At 50.2% G+C, this 16,042-nt stretch overlaps 1 protein-coding gene across 1 annotated transcript in view; it reads right to left on the minus strand.

Annotated features, from left to right (window-relative positions):
* Alpk2 (alpha kinase 2) overlaps positions 1 to 16,042 on the minus strand; it is a 159,550-nt gene that overhangs the window by 44,115 nt on the left and 99,393 nt on the right. Inside the window, 3 exon segments of the mRNA XM_037197175.1 lie at positions 1,356 to 2,531; positions 2,534 to 4,006; positions 4,009 to 4,696. Coding sequence (XP_037053070.1) covers positions 1,356 to 2,531; positions 2,534 to 4,006; positions 4,009 to 4,696 — 3,337 coding nt within the window.

Here is a 16,042-nt window from a genome sequence, read left to right on the forward strand (position 1 = left end):
CCACATCTGGCTCTGAAACCACCGCTGAGACCTTTTAACACGGGCTTCATTCTCTCTAGTTATGCTCAAAACATACGGAGACAGGGCCGGGGTGTGGTTCAGTCGATAGAGTTCATGCCTGGCATCCTGGGTTCCATTCTGATCACCATATAAGTGGGATGTGATGGGGCATCCTGGGGTACATCAGATCGTGTCTCTAAATAACAAAATGCATGCACTAAGAACTTGACTGGGTGTGTCCGGACTCTGGCGGATGACAATTTGTCTCTAACCCTTTCTGTAACAGGGGTTAAAGGCTGGGCCTAGGAAACCTCAGCCTCCAGATCAGGCACTCAGGTTAAGAATGGAGAAAACTCTCCTCCGATCAGCAGTGTGGAAGCCTTCCGCTCCAGCACCCCGCATCCCAGCGGCTCCCCATGGCATCTTCTCTTCAGACTTCTGTTGCCAGGCAGCATGGGAAGGGACAAGCCCAGAAGAATGTAGTTGTTTGGGGGCTGTGGGATGGGCGTGGTTGAACAGTCCCTTACACAGAACAGAGGGAATGACGTCAAAATCTTTGAGGCTAAAGGGACTGAAATAGCCGGGGGTGGCGCACGCCTACCCAGCACTCGGAGCAGAGCAGCGGATTCTGTGAGTTGAGGCAGCTGGCTACCAAGTAAGCTCCAGAAAGGCGCAAGCTACACAGAGAAACCCTGCTCGAAAACAAAAAAAAAAAAAAAAAAGGACTGAAATTGGGGTAGATTCAGGTACTGGAGAGAGTGAGTTGGGAAGAAATATTATACTTAAATTTGGAAGAAAAACCAAGGTTCCTTTAAGTTATGCTTAATGTGGGGGTGGGAGGGGCAATTAACAATTAAAGAAGAAAATCTCCAATTGTGCTGACATATTTCTTTGGGGACCCTGCACAGTGTGTGTGGTCCTTCTAGTTTTTACAGATGTGCTACACCCGTGCCTCTGTTTCATCTTTAAAGGAGATTTTTAAGGGGGATAACTAAGCCACAAAGCATCTTCGCCCCACCCCCTCCATCAAACACACCAGCGGGCGGCCTTGACCAGGGGTTCTCGGGTGTGCATCTCCTGCCAAGTTACCTGGGAACGGGGTACAAGTGCAGATTTTTGAGGACCCCACCCCCACCCCACACAACGTCAGAAACTGCAGTCTTGCTCAGAAACCTGCATTTGAACGAGCTCACCAGTGAACTGGCGCCCGCCCCAAGTTTGAGAAGCGTGGGACACTCGGCCACAGTCGTGACATCCGCACCCGCCAGAGGCTCACCTGAGCTGACAAGGACTCAGAGGGACACGGGAGCCTCGTGCCTAGCCCTTCGACAATGCTAAAAGCGGCAGGGCCTCACCTTTCCCTTCTGCTTTGCAAGGGGCCTTTTTGGGGTCTCTTTTCTCGTCAGTGCGGGACAGGGACTTTTCGAACTTGGGCGTTTTCTTCAGAATGGAGCTCTTCCTCAGATTTTCCTTCTCCTCCAGTCTCAGTCTCAGGGCTGCGACCCTGGATAGAATTTTCTTCTTCACCCCTGCGGCTAAGTGTCCGCTCCCCTCTTGTTTTTTCTTGTCCCCCTCCGGCCCAGCCATCGCTGATTGGGCCCCAGGGGCCTTGCTGGTCGGGGCCGCCACACGCTTCTGCTGTTCCTCTCTGGACTTTTTCCTGCTCTCCAGGGTGGAGCCCGTTTGACACAGGTCCTTAAGTAATAAGCCTTCGGGGGCTTTCTCTGACTCACATTCTCCTGAAATGAAAGCCAAGGTCTTTGTTGGGGAGTCGGATGAGTTTGGGGGTTTGGTTTCCGCAATTTGGAGTTCCTCTGATTTCACTTCCTCAATGTCACGGCTTAGTGACAAGCGTGTGACATTTCCTTTGGGAGACGAAGTACAAGGTGTCCGTGTGAGATCACTCGAAGAGGGCACATGTTTCCCACATGCGCTCTCAATGGTTCCTTTTTCCTTCCACGTAGGAGGTCCATCTTGGTGATTTCTGGGCTCAGATCCACCAAAAATGTGGACCGTGGAGTCGTTGGGATCAACCTCGACAGATGCAGGAGTCATTCCTACGAGACTAGAAAGAGGTGGTATGGGGGAAATGAACTCAGCCTTGTCCTTTCTCATCTGCCCTGCCTTTCCTAGGCTTCTGTCATTACCGTCTTCTATTTGGCTCTCCTTGCATACACTTGGAATTCTTTGTCTCTCTTCCCCAGGACCTTGGGCTTGGTCAATCGCAGGCTGGGCCTCTGCTTTTGCGTTCTTAGCCTCGCTTTGTCTGGCATCTGCTTGCTCACGGTCTGCCTGATTGTGGCTGATTGTGCTTTTGTTTGGAATGATTTCCCCACTGTTCTGGGGATGTGGGACCTGCTGGGTAGCAGGTTGGATGTCTGCCCTCTGACATGTGTTTCCATCGGTGGATCCGTTCCCTTCGGCGTTGGAGTCAGAGGGCTCTGGCTTCTCAGACCAGACACACTCCATCTCACTTCTGCCATCAATGGGATCCACAGAGGACTCCAGGATGCTAGGGAAGTTCACAGAGGGTCAGCAAAGGCGGGCTGACACAGCTTGCCCTGATTTTCTTCCTGTTCTTCATTCACGGTTTCAACACTTTCCATCTCTCCACTTTTGGAAGCCTCTGGTGGACAGGCTGTGACATCTGACCTCTCTTCCTCCACAGGATCTACAGATGACTCCAGGAGTCCGGCTTGGCCCGGACACTGGGAAGACAGACTGTCGAAATATGCGTGTGTGGCCGATGTATCACCTGCACAGGTGTCCCTGTTGGCAGTAAGAGCTGTGAGAGCATCAGCCTGAGGGCTGGGAGCCCATGCTACTACTCCCAAGGCACCTGGCTCAGGCCTGGTAGCAGCACCTGCTCTTAGGATATCAGACAGAGCCCAGCCCCTGCCAGGGACTGTGAGACCAACTTCTGCCTCCTTGTACCCAGAATGGGTCGCTTGTTCTGGTGGCCAGGTTTCATACACAGGAGCTTCCAGCGTTATGATCTTCACCTTGCTGCCCACCGCCCAACCTCCTAGTCCAGTGTCTCCTTTTTCTCCAAGGAGGAGGTCCGGGAGAGATGGGACATTGCTTAGTGACTGACTGTTGTCTTCCATCATCTTCTCAGCCGCCACTGAGACACTGGTCCTTGGGTCGGGGCTACGCCCGGTGTCTTCCCCGGAATATGCTAGGGAGTGCTCAAAGGGTTCCACAGCGGACTCCTGTTGCGTGGCGGATACCAGGGGCAAAATTTCTTGGAAATCATTTGCAGAAAGAGGACACTGGTGGGATGTGCTCTGTGGTTGGATGCACTGTTTTCTTTCACTTCCCTTTTCCTGGAAGTCTTCTTCAAGGCCTCCGCGGCGGGCTCCTTCCACTGCCTGGCTCTTATTATGTCCAGGCTGGTTATCAGTCTGAAAGGAAGCGCTCCACAGACCCTGTCCTTCAGGCAGTGAGAAGTGGCCGTGAGCTCCTGGAATACTGGTTGCTGGGATAAGCATCTCCCTGGTTATTACACTTGGGGAGCTGCTTAAAGAATGGCCTGAGTGTATACTGGAAAGAGAATGGAAATTATTTTCCTCGTGGGCCTCGCATGAGGCCTGGTCAGCACCATCCACAGGGTTGCCGTCCTCAAGAACTGACACAGTGCGGCATTTGATTGCATGGACTTGGGGGGCATCCGCTAACGTGTCCTCGGTCTCCCAGGTCACCTGACGGCCATCAACCTCAGCGGCTGATTCTGTTGACTGCTCTTTGGGGCATCCTCCGACTGCACTGTAACCGGCAAGAGCGTCCATGGCGACTGGAACACCAAGACTGGAGCTTTCCCAGTCTCCTTCAAAGGAGTTCTTCTCAGAGCAAAGGGGCTGTGTCTCCCCAAGCCCTCCGAAGTTGTAGGGTACCGTGGAGGAGAGGATGGAGGGAGAGCTTCCCTCATCAGCTGGAGTTGCCCCTGGAACACCTTCGCCGGTCTCCTGTGGCATGTTCCAGGTGAAGGCGCCGTGAGAGGTGGACACTCCCCCGGCAATCCATCCCTGCTGCACTCATCTGTGGACTGCGGAGACTCAGAACCTCGTGTCTGAGGAATGGCCAACGTCTGGTCAGGAGAACATAAATCACACACTTGGCTTTGACCTTCCGTCGGTTCCAAGTCCACGGGGCAAATTTCTTGAGGCAAATATTTATCAGCCGGTGCTCCAACGGGAAGATCCATGGTAGCACAACATGTTTCTTGGTCACCGGCTTCAAAACACCCCATCACACGAACAGTTTGTCTGTCCCTTGACCCACTGCCCACATTTTCCAGGGGGAGGGAGGGGGCAGTGGCCTGAGAGAAGGTGGCCGAGAGAGCCTCTGGCTCCCTGCAGTGGGCACTGTCACCCCAAGGGAGGTGCGCTGAGGGTCGAACCTGGGACACTTCTTCCTCGCTGCCTACTAGGGGACTCAGTTCACGTGCTGGTTCTGCCCAGAGGTCACCAGGCCTGCTGCCTTCTCTGTTTTGTCCGGCTTCCTGCTGGGGCCCTTGAGGACAGCTTTCCAGGTCCAGGTATGGAGCCAATGATGCATTTTCCTTGTTGATCTCACTCAAGTGGGAGACAAAATTTGTTGTGGTCCGAGTGAATGAAGAGTCTTCCTCAGCCGGCAGGGAGAAAGCTGGCATCTGGTCGAGATAATTTCTCTCCCCAATGGTTTCCTGAATTTGCATCTAGAAAAAAAATGAAACATTGGAATTAATAGAACTGTTCCTGAGAAAGGCCACATAGGATTTGTCTGCGGTCCCAGGGGTGCTAATTCTTAACAACTGTGATAAGTGACAAAGACCACAGCAAAATGACTGAAATCTGAACATTAATCCCCGAACTCACTCTGGCTGTTAGAGACTTCCTAGGAAAGTGTAAATCAAATCACTCTCTCTATCCTAGGGGACTCGTGACCAATCTCACCATTATAAGCAAAAAGCCTCCTGGCAATCATCATGTATTTAATGATTTTTTCCCCCTCTCCCTGAGGAAAAAAGATGGAAATAAATTGAATGGTAAACTAGTTTTGAACAAGTCAGTCACAGTAAGACCTGTGGGCATCTCTCTAGAATGACTTTCACATCGTCATTACAAATGAAGCCGACAATGGACAACTTTTGTCTCCCAAATATGACAGCTTACTGATTAATACTGTTACTAAAGGCAGAGAATGAGAGAGTCAGATATGGTGGCGCTGTATGCCTGTTATGCTAGTTCTCATGGGGCCAACGCAGAAGAAGGTTCACGTGATCTCAGAAGTTCAAGACCAACCTGGGCAACATAGTGAGATTGCCATTTTAAAACTATATGCATGTCGAGAAAAATCTGTTCTCCTTCAAATACTGTAAGTGTAGAATCCTTCCCCTTTCCCCAGAACTTCAAAACACAAAGCTGGAAAAGAGCAAAGCTAGACTTGTTCTTCAAGCCCACCTCCAGGGGAGTAAGGGAGTTCCGACTGGCCACCAGCCCTGTCAATCATTTATGACCCAGAACAGATAAAAATTCTGGACTTCTCAGTGAGGCTCTGGAACCAGAAGCCATCTTCTCAAGAAGTAGGAGATGACTATGTGTGTTGTTTGGAGAAAAGGAAATTTAATATTCAACTCCATAAGGACTATTTACTGATCCAACCAATAGTCATTGAGCGCCTCCAAGGTACTAAGAAGGGTTCCAGGCAAGGGAGACATGACAGGCATGGCTTGTCTTTAGAGAGCACCCATTCTGTGTGTGTTCAAGGCACCAATAGTAAGAAGCGCACAATAGAGATTCAGTAACTATTTTTCAAAGAAAGAATAAGTGAGTGAAATATACCATAGCGGGCTACTGTGACTTAAGGTCACCTACGAAACCTCTAACTTCGCAAGAGTTTTGCTTTGAACTTAGGGACAGCCTTATTGTTAAGGAGACTTGTGCCAGGTGTGGTGGCAAACATCTGTACTCCCAGAATTTGGTAGATGGAGTCAGGAGGATCAGGAGTTCAAGGCCATCCTCTGCTAGATAGAGTTTGAGGCCAGGCCGTGCCACATGCCAGTCAGTCTATCTCAGAGAGGAAGGCAGGCCACGAAGCCCTAACCATAAACATCATTTGTTCAAGTGCCGGTGTTTCTAAAAGGAAAGCTATTCCTGTTTCGGCCAGTGCTGATGCTGCATACTGGTAGGACATGCTTAAGGATGTATTTACCCTTTTTCTAAATCCTTCTTAAAATCATCGTATGAAGATATTTGAAAACAAGAAAAATAGTTTAGAGGAAGTGAGGAGCGAGGCTTTTTATGAAGTGTGCCTAAGTTTCAAACAGATGAAACACAGTGCTTGTGAAATAGCCACGAGCATCCATCATCCTCCGGCCCCACTGGGACGGTTCCCTCCCGGGCCTGAGTACCTACAACACATGGCGAGTATTATTTTCACCTGCTCTTTTGGTTCAGATTTTTATAAAGAGCTACAGCACAAACTACCAAGCTAGCGCAGAAAGTTTGGCAGCTGCTGGCCAGAAATGAGAACAGTGGAGGCCTCCCTGTGAAAACCACACCCTCCTCTCGGGCCTCTGTTCTGCCTGGACTCCCATGACCCATGTGCCTACCCACCCATGTCCCTTCCCACGCATATCGCCCCAACTCGTGTCCCTTCTCACTCGTATCTCCCCATTCATCTTCCGCTCCTGTCCTCCATGCCCCCCGCCCATAGCCCCCACCCATGTCCCCCTACCCACATCCCCCACCCATGTGGCCACACCTATGTTCCTCCCATGTCTCCCCCAACCCTGGCCCATGTCCCACCACAACAGTCCTTTATTTTAAGGTCTTGCTATCATCCCGGAACCGTTAGCACCAATGGACATTCTGGAACTAGCTGCCCTGTGAAGAATTTATTGCCCAACATCCTGCAATTTCCTTCAAAGGGCTCCATGTAGATGGATTGTCTAAGCCGTACCCCTACCTGGATGACTATTACATCAACAGAGCAACAGACTTCTTCTAAAAAGAAACTGACATCTGGAGCTGACCTTGTGGAATAGGCCTGCAATCCAAGCTACGAAGGAGATCGAGACAGAAAGATTGAAAGTTCAACACCAGCGTAGGCTACATAATGAGGTTAAGGCCTGGGCCACTTCGTCCTGCTCAAAACACAAGGTAAAAGAGAGAGCCTGGGCTATGGGGTGGTGAGCTAGAAGTTCAAGCCCCAGGGCTGCATAAACAAGCTGATGCCTGAGAGAATGGGATGAGGATGTTCCAGTTCAGGTGGCTCTGATCAACACCTGTGTTAGAGCACACTTTGATTGTTTATGGCAGTTAGTCCTAGGGCAAGGTGCTCATTCCTTCCCTACCTTGCCTTTAAATTAAATCCCACTGGGAATGGAGACAGTTCAGTGGTTTAGAGCATTTCCGGGGGACCCAAGTTCAGTTCCCACCACCCATGTCGGGTGGTTCACACCAACTGGAACTCCAGCTCCGTGTATCCGATGCCCTCCTCTGACCTCTGCAGGTTCTCACACACAGAGGGTGTACACACACACACACACACACACACACACACACACACACACACACCACATATACATAAATAAAGACTGGGGAGATGGGAATCCGTTGAGTACTTTGCTGCTTCTGCAGAGACTCAGGTTCAGTTCCCAGTAGCCATCGCAAGTGGCTCACCGCCACCTGTAACTCTAGTTCTAGGGCATCCAACACCTTCTTCTGGCCCGTGTGTGAGGACATATGGCAAATCTTGGTGTACATTCTTCATTTGACCAGCATGCGGTGCACACCTCCTGGACCCAGATGTTCTGAGTACCCTGGGAACCTTAGTGAACACATAAAATTGCCGGACGTCGGACATTAACTTCAGGCAGCAAACTGTATGATGCTGTACCTCTGGTGTGAAATCCTGTAAGGTGCAACGTTGAGTCTTTTCCACTCATGGATGATGATCCTATTAACAATGCAATAGGCATCTTGAGCTGTGCCTGCCGGCAGTGCAGACCTATAATCCTCGCTGTGAAGGAGGCTGAAACCAGTGAGATTTTTTTTCCGAGGGTGGAGTCTTAATAGCCCACTCCCTATTTCTTTGAAGATGTAGAGTTATCAGTTCTGAGAGAAAGACGGGGCCTGTCTCATTCAGAGGCCAGCTCTCAGAGAGGAAAACCACAGGCTCACCCCATCCCAGTGGGTCAGACCTTTCTTAGCTGCCATTACGAAAGAAATCCAGCAACTGAACATCTGCTGCTTGGCGCCTCCTTTGTTGAATGAATGGGGTACTGAAAACTCAGGGGTAGAGAGGTATAGTTGGTATGTAGTAAAGTTGTTCTCATTTGGGTGGAAATGAAGAGTGTTTATGGTTAGCTGGGTAGTGGTGGCGCACGCCTTTAATCCCAGAGTTTGGGAGGCAGAAGCTGGTGGATCTCTGTGAGTTCAAGGCCAGCCTGGTCTACAAAGTGAGTTCCAGAGCAGCCAGGACTGTTACACAGAGAAACCCTGTCTGGAAACAAAAGAAAAGAAAAAAAAAGAGAGAAGAGAAAAGAAAAGAAAGGAAAGGAAAGGAAAGGAAAAGAAAAGAAAAGAAAAGTGTTTATGACTGCAGGAGGAAGCTCCCCATCACAGTGTTGTGCAGACAAGATGCCTGGCAGCCCGGATTAGCTCCACTCAATCCACTGCGCTGCACAGGCCCCCAGGTAACCATTTTAGCCACTCTGACCCACTGTCTCTTCCCCTGAAGCTACACGCACGTCAGCACCATCCTGTCAGGTACCTGGCATGTCACCCAATACCCAGAAGACACTGACATTAGTTTCCCTTGTTCTAGGTAAAAAAAGAAAAAGAAAGAAAGAAAAAAAGCAGATAACGCAAAGAGGAAATGGAACAGCCCCAGTGACTAGAGAGAGCCCTGAGCTCTCCAAAGGCCTCCTCACTTGATCAGAAAATAAATGTGAAGTACAAATGCTGTTGCCTCTTTTAACCCGGTGGTGGGGAGCCTGACTCCCTCCAGAAGACGGAGCCATACAGTGGGCCCTGGAAGGGGAGTATGATGACAAGGGTTCTTAGCTAGAATGGAAGAACACTATAGGGTGGAAGGAAACTTTCTGGTGTCCTAAGCATGAAGAAAGTGACCGAGAAGGACAAGCTTGCGTGGGATTCAGTCCTAGGTGGAGATGGTCAGGCCACCGCACTGTTCATTGGAGTAGCCAGGCCAGAGCAGGAATGGAGTTGCTGGGAGCCAAGAGGCAACTCTCCCAAGTTCAGGCAGAGACCAGGGATGGCGTGCCGTGGCATGGGTGTGCTGTGGAGCCGAGACACTGGTGAGCGCGGAGACTGAGGCTTCAGACTGTGCGGGCCTTATGTGGCAGGCGGGGACTCTTCAGAACGATGAGTCTCTCACGTGCACTAGCCTCCAGTGGCTGCGTATGGCCTCCGAGGGTGCCATGCCTTGTTACAGGCACGAGGCCTTTTGGATGGACCATTTAAAGCCCTGAATCCCAAACAGAGCCGGCTGCAGGAAGGTCATCATTAGGCTCATGACGGTTGGGGGCGGACCAGGTACTGGACCCAGAGCTGGACAGACTCAGTGATGACCACACACCCTCATCATCTATGCCATTCATGTGGAGGGACATCCCTTTCTCCCACAGCTTGCTCATGGCGGCTGAGAAAGCCTAACACCGTGCTCACTTAGACGGAGACTGGGGGGGTTGCACGCCCGTGGACCGTGTCATGAGCGATACATTCTGAGCTGAGACGTGCTGGGGGCTGACACAGAAGCTCGGCGATGCTCCCCAGGGTCCCAGATCAATTGTCCAGGCAGGATCTAGAGCCGTGTTCATCTGGATCCCGAGCCTGCTTGGTTCTCCCTTCACTGACAGAGATCAAATCCAGAGCCATGCACTGCCCCACCTTCAGCCTCCAACCCAGCTTTCCTCTCTCTTCCCTCCCCCTCTCCTCCCCTCCCCCCTCTTCTCCCTCCCTCCCTCCCTCCCTCTCTCCTCCCCTCCCCCTCTCCTCCCTCCCTTCCTCTCTTCTTCCCTCCTCTCCCTCCCCTCCTCTTCCTTCCTTCCCTTCCCTCCCCTCTCCTTTCCCCTCCCCTCCCCTTCCCCTCCCCTCCTCTTCCCATCTCCTTCTCTCCTCTCTTCCCCTTCCCCTTCCCCCTCTCTTCTCCTCTTTTCCTTTGCTTTCTTGCTCTAATACAGAATCTCTTGAAACTCAGGCTGACCTTGAACTTGCTATATAGCGAAAGAGGGCCTTAAACTCCTAATCCCCCTGCCTCTGCCTCCCAAGAGTTGAGATTACCACCATGCCTGGCTGAACCCAGATTTTCTTATTGCCGAGTTAGAACAAATCTCAACCATACCAAAGGCTGGAAACCTCCCTTAATATAAACCTGGAACTTGTTGAGTTCTGAGTCACTTAGACACCACAATGGTCCTTCTGACATGAAGCATGGCTAGAAAATTTGTCTTCCTCTCCATGGGTAAGAGCGGGGATTCCTGTTAGTCATTCCTGAGTCTCAAAGCCTAGCATCCAGAAGGTGCACGAGCAGGTCTGCTGAAGGAATGAACAGATGACTCCATACAAGGAGAGGAAAATGGTAAACTAAAATTAGAAACACCGCCAACTCCCCTTTGAAAGCAGAATTAAGCTGAAAACTCAAAGCACTTTCCATCCGAAACTTCCCAAAGACATTGCTTTTCCCTTGTGTGCTTTACCCAAATCCTGAGTATGCCCGCCATGGGTCTCATGGGACGGGTGCCACCTCCTTGTCCACACGATGATGTTCGAGGCTATGTTCCCCATCATTAACGACACTGTCCTGGATGCCAGCAAAGGGCATGATGCTAATTTGAGTCCCCAACAACAGAAGGCATGAGGTAAGATCCCTGCTCTCAAATAGCTTATAATCCAGAGACACAAGATGCGCACAGAAAAGACAATGTTTCTTGGCAATGTGCTAAAGGCGAGATGGACGGAAGGGCACTGCTGGGCGTTGCTGAGCCCTGAACGCGCCTCTTCCTCTAGTGATACAGTTCCTTCAGTGCAAACAGCGGGGTTGTGCTGGTATGCTGTATGTATCTATTCTGAGAAAATTCCTGCACACCTCGTGCGCTTGAATGGATCTTCTGTCCTGATCAGGAGCAGGTATGGTAATTACTGGCTGACTAATGCCACAGTATCCCTAAACCCTTTCTCTCTTGCTACTTCCGACTCGGGAGACTGGGAAGCCATAGTCCTTCCCAGACTCCTGCACTGCCCGATGGGACTGAGGGGTCCGTCTCTCTAGTGGGATGTATGGAGAACCTCACCACAGGACTTCTGCCTAAGTTTTTGCTTTCCTTATATAAGGTGTTAGGGTAGTCCATTATCCATGGCCATAAAAAGTTACTTAGGACTGGTCATTTAGGAAACTTATTTGGCCTCTGGTTCTGAAGTCTGGGAAGTCCAAGAGTGTGTGGTACCAGCATTCATCCAGAACCTATCGAGAGACTTCTTGTGCATCATAACCTGGCAGAGGGTACCACATTATCAAAATGCAGCAAGCGTATCTCTTTCTCCTCTCTACATTCTCCAGACCTCATCAATTATAAATACTTTCCAGAGGCCCCCACCTCCAAATATTTCAACAGATGAATTTGAGGATTCACTTTCCTAGTCACGAACTTTTGAGAGACACATCTAAGCCACAATAGTGGCAAATGCTGGCAGGAACCTTGTTTCTTCCTCTCCTTTCCTTAATCAAAATATGAAACCTGTTACCACAGCTGTCATCGTCCAGTCCTGGGGTGACCGGAAGGAAAAGCTATGACTGGCAGGTGGGTCAAGAAGAGAGAGAGAGAGAGAGAGAGAGAGAGAGAGAGAGAGAGAGAGAGAACTGTGGGGGTTGGACGTGGGGGGGGGGCTTATGGATACCTTCTGCTCCTGGACTTCTTGTGATAAACAAGGGTCCTCACTTTGGGGTCGCTGTCATTCTGTTGACCGCTAAAGCCCCCTGATAGGTGTGAGGACAATATTTTATTGAGGGATGAGGGTGGCATGTGTGGTTCACCCATAGTCTCCAGAGGCTCCGGGCAGCCCCTGGGAGAGATTAGCTGGAAAGATAGAGTCACAAAGGGCAAGGGGTGTGGCTCCCAGGAAGGGAACTCAAGGGCCTGGTAGAAATGCCAAGGGATCAAAAGGGCCCGAGGCAAGGTGAACTTGAGGAAGAGTCAGGGAGGAGGAATGGAGAAATATGAGATGATAGATCATCATGGTTCTGAAAGCCAAATACACCACACAAGGCCAGGAGAACCAAGTCCCTAGGGCACTTGCTTTATTTGGGCAACACTGTGAAGCTCCAGCATGTCCTACCATGGGGTGATGGTCTCCTCCATCTTCTTTTTCAATCTTCTCTTAGTGTGCTTTTAATGTTCTGTCCTTAGCTGGACTAGGTCCAAATAGCACCACGTCCTCCAGGGCTGTCTACACACCATCGATTTCCCCAGAGAGTCCAGGAATCTTTAAATGAGACTGTCCCCACTTGCCCCACCACCGCTACCGCCACCATAACCAGGCTGCTGTGGCCTCGAGACTGGCCCAGCCTCATTAGACCACTTGTTATTTGATAGGTCAAATCCATACCCCCTAGAGCTGTAAGACTGAAAATAGACAGCCCGGACCCAAGCCAAAGAAAGCTTAAAGGCAAACCAGAATGTTTCAGGGCCTTGGGTTTATTTTTAGGCACTGCCTGTTTGCCCAGAAAGAGGCTTTACTTAAAGGCTTTGAATGATAAAGTAGTCCACAGTAAAGTGGCAGTCACTATCTTATGTGATGCTGTCAAAAAACCCTTAGTCCGGAAACCAAATCCCAAACACTCCAGTCCCTTCCATGGCCCTTCTTCACTCCTCTACCCAGGAGACAAATCTCCAGCCAGCTGGTGTTTACTATTCCTGTCTTGACTTATTGGGAAAGTGGTGGAGATGGTAAAGACCAATTTGATCTCTTGTTGGGAGAGGGTAAGGTTTCACCTACCGTTTCTCAAGCTGTAGCGCTCTGCACGTGCAGTGGGGTCTTTGCCTGTGAATGTGGTGTGGGCATAAGGGGCTGGAACACAAACCAGCAGCTTTCTGTGTTAAGGGTGCGTTTTACGTGATGTGTGAGGGGCGTTAGGACCACTTGTATTGCTGATTGCTAAGTCCTGTGTAGCTCTTAACACACGCAGGCTCTCTGCTAAATACCTTAATCCAGGTGATGTTGATAAAATGGTACCCAAAGGTAGGACTTGAGGGCTTTGGGTTAGGGATTGTCAGGAGACATGTATACCTTTCCCAACAGAGAAGATGACTACTACTGAGCAGCAGTATCATTTAGGATGGATCAGTAAAGACACAGGCTAGGGAACTGAGTAAAGTGCTTTTCTGAAAGGGGAAGGATCAGAGTTCGAATCCCCATCACCTCCACAAAAGCCGAGTGAGCTTGGAGTCTTGCCTATAATCCCAGAACTTGGAAGGTGGAGACAGGGGATCCCAGGCCCAAGCTGGCTGTTAGCCAGTTTGGTGAGGTCTGGGTTCAGTGAGAGACTCTGAACATAAAATGGGGAGTGATTTGGAAAGACATACAGTTTCCATCTCTGGCCTCCACACTCGATCACACATGAGCGTGCACATCCGCACATGTCTGGGCCCACACACATTCGAAACACACGCACACACGTACACACACATACGCCAGAAAAGGAAAGAAAAGAAAAGCTATTGTCTTCCTTTCTTGATTATCCCACGTCTGGAGTTTGCTCTAAGACAAGAGGGTGAGCCTTCCACAAAACGCGATCGGGGAAAACCGCAAGAGCATGCCGCACGATGGGGCCAACTACACACGGCCCTTCGGAATCGTCAGAATCTAGGTTTGGTCTGTTTTTCTTCTGTCTGGAAGGGAACAGGACTTGGACAAGGAGGTGAAAGGAAAGTAGATCAGGGCAATGGAAAAAGGATTGGAGCTCAGAACCCCCTGATTTGTCCTGGACCGCTGGCACATGCAAAGAGCCACATGATCTCTGAGTCTATTTTTCCTCTTGGTGACAGCAGTTTTCGTGCCTTGGGCCCTGCTGGTAGGCAGACAACAAAATGAACCAGAGTTTTCTTTGCTTCTAGACCTACTCTTTGGCAGCTATCAGGGTTGCAACATGTTACCCATCCAAGAATGAGTGACTGGGGCCCAGAGCTGTACCTGGGAGAGGCTGGGGGCTGCAACCGGGCTGAGCACCAAGCATGTACCTCATGATTTCTAGATCTGCCTCTCACCTCTGTGTCTCCTTCCTGCATGCATCTGCAGCCTCAGCTCATTGCTAAGCTACACTATTTGGGCAGGCAGTCTTCATGCTGGCCCTGTTCTAAAGGCTTGCAGGTCCAGAGCCAGTAAAAACTACCCCAGTCACAGAGTGGAAGACCGATGGCCATGAACCCCAGCTTTGTTTACTCTTTATGGGGTGTGGACTGCTTTGAAAGCTCAGGGAAGTTACAGCTTGTCAGAAACTTTGACTTTAATGAGATAAGCACGCGCTGAAAAACTCAGGGGACTTCACACCTCCTTGGTCCACGGGTCCCCTGTTACAGGACTAAGGAGCCTCAGAGTGAAGCCAAGCTGTAGGCCACAAGCCTGGGTGAGTAGACTAGCGGTGTGTTTACTTCCCACAGGTCGAAACCTCATTGCAGATCCGATACTGGATAACCAGCAGAAAAACTAAATCTCACTCAGGTCTAGGAGGATGTTTCCAAATCAATACCTCTGTACAGTTTCGAGGGTCTGAGCAAAATCAAAACCAAGGTAGCGACAATGACCGTACTGTACTGACAATAACACCTGGTACAAAGCAAATTCTTGTAAACTTCAGAAACAGGAAGTAGTTGTCACAGTCACTGTGCGTGCGTTTTGCCTCCTCAGCGTGGGCTTCAAAGTGTACAGTACAGATGGCATTCGGTGCTCGGAAAGTCTGAGTACAAACACAAATATTAGTTAGGTTGCATGCCGCCGCCGCCAGAGAAGAGCGTGCAGGCTGGGGCTTGATACACTCCACAGGTCTCCTTTGTTAGGTCAACAGGAGAGTCCTGTGTCCTCATGTGTGGTTCTCTGACCCGCAGACTGTATCTCCTAAGGTAGGACACTCACAGCGGGTATGGTTCCTGGACAGGCCATGATGAGCCGGCTGAGGTTCTGAGGTAGCCTTACCCAGCAGATACCTGGGAAGTTCCTGGGACTCTGAAACCCTGAGGAGGGGGGACAGAACATGGTGCAGGACACGTGTGTGTGTGTGTGTGTGTGTGTGTGTGTGTGTGTGTGTGTGTGTGCTGGAGAATGATTCCAAATGGGTGGCTCTTTGCTGATGGAGGAAGAAGGCTTGGCTTTTCCACTCAGCTTGTTCATTCCATTTGTCCATTCTCTCTGTTCTCCCCTTCTCTCCCTTTCTCTTGAATTCCTGTCAAGACACTGATCCCCCTCTTAGGGAAAAAAAATCCCGCTGGATTGCATGTTTTGATGAATGTGTATCTTCTATGGAGGCAAATCTCTTCATCATGGCTAGCTGAGGGCTGGGTTTTCCTGGCTCTCAGAGGCCTAAGCTGAAGCCCTGTGCTTTGAGTTGAGAGCCAGGGACATCTCGTGTTGTTCTTTTCATCTTGCGAAGCACCAACAACAGTCAAGATTTCCAATATGCAGCACCAAGAAGATATTGGAACAGCCATACCACTCTGGCCTCAGGCACCAAGGGTGGGTACCTTGGAATGGAGATGTGCATGGATTTGGAGAGTTACAAGATAACAGCTGAAGAGTGAGGATTAAAACACTTACACCTTGGTTTCTTTGTTTAAGCAGGTTTCGCGTATACTAGGTTAGCCCCAAACTCACTGTGTAGCCAAGGATGACCTTGAGCTTCTCATCATTCTGCTGCCGCTTTCTGAAGGTTGGAATTACAGGCATAAGCCGTCATGTCTGGTTTATTCAGTGTTAGAGATTTACCCAAGACCTTGTGCATGCTACCCAAGCACTACTGAGCTACATCCCCAGGGAGGACCAGAGAG

The sequence above is a fragment of the Peromyscus leucopus genome, chromosome 19, assembly GCF_004664715.2.
Source record: "Peromyscus leucopus breed LL Stock chromosome 19, UCI_PerLeu_2.1, whole genome shotgun sequence".
Classification (NCBI taxonomy): Eukaryota; Metazoa; Chordata; class Mammalia; order Rodentia; family Cricetidae; genus Peromyscus; species Peromyscus leucopus.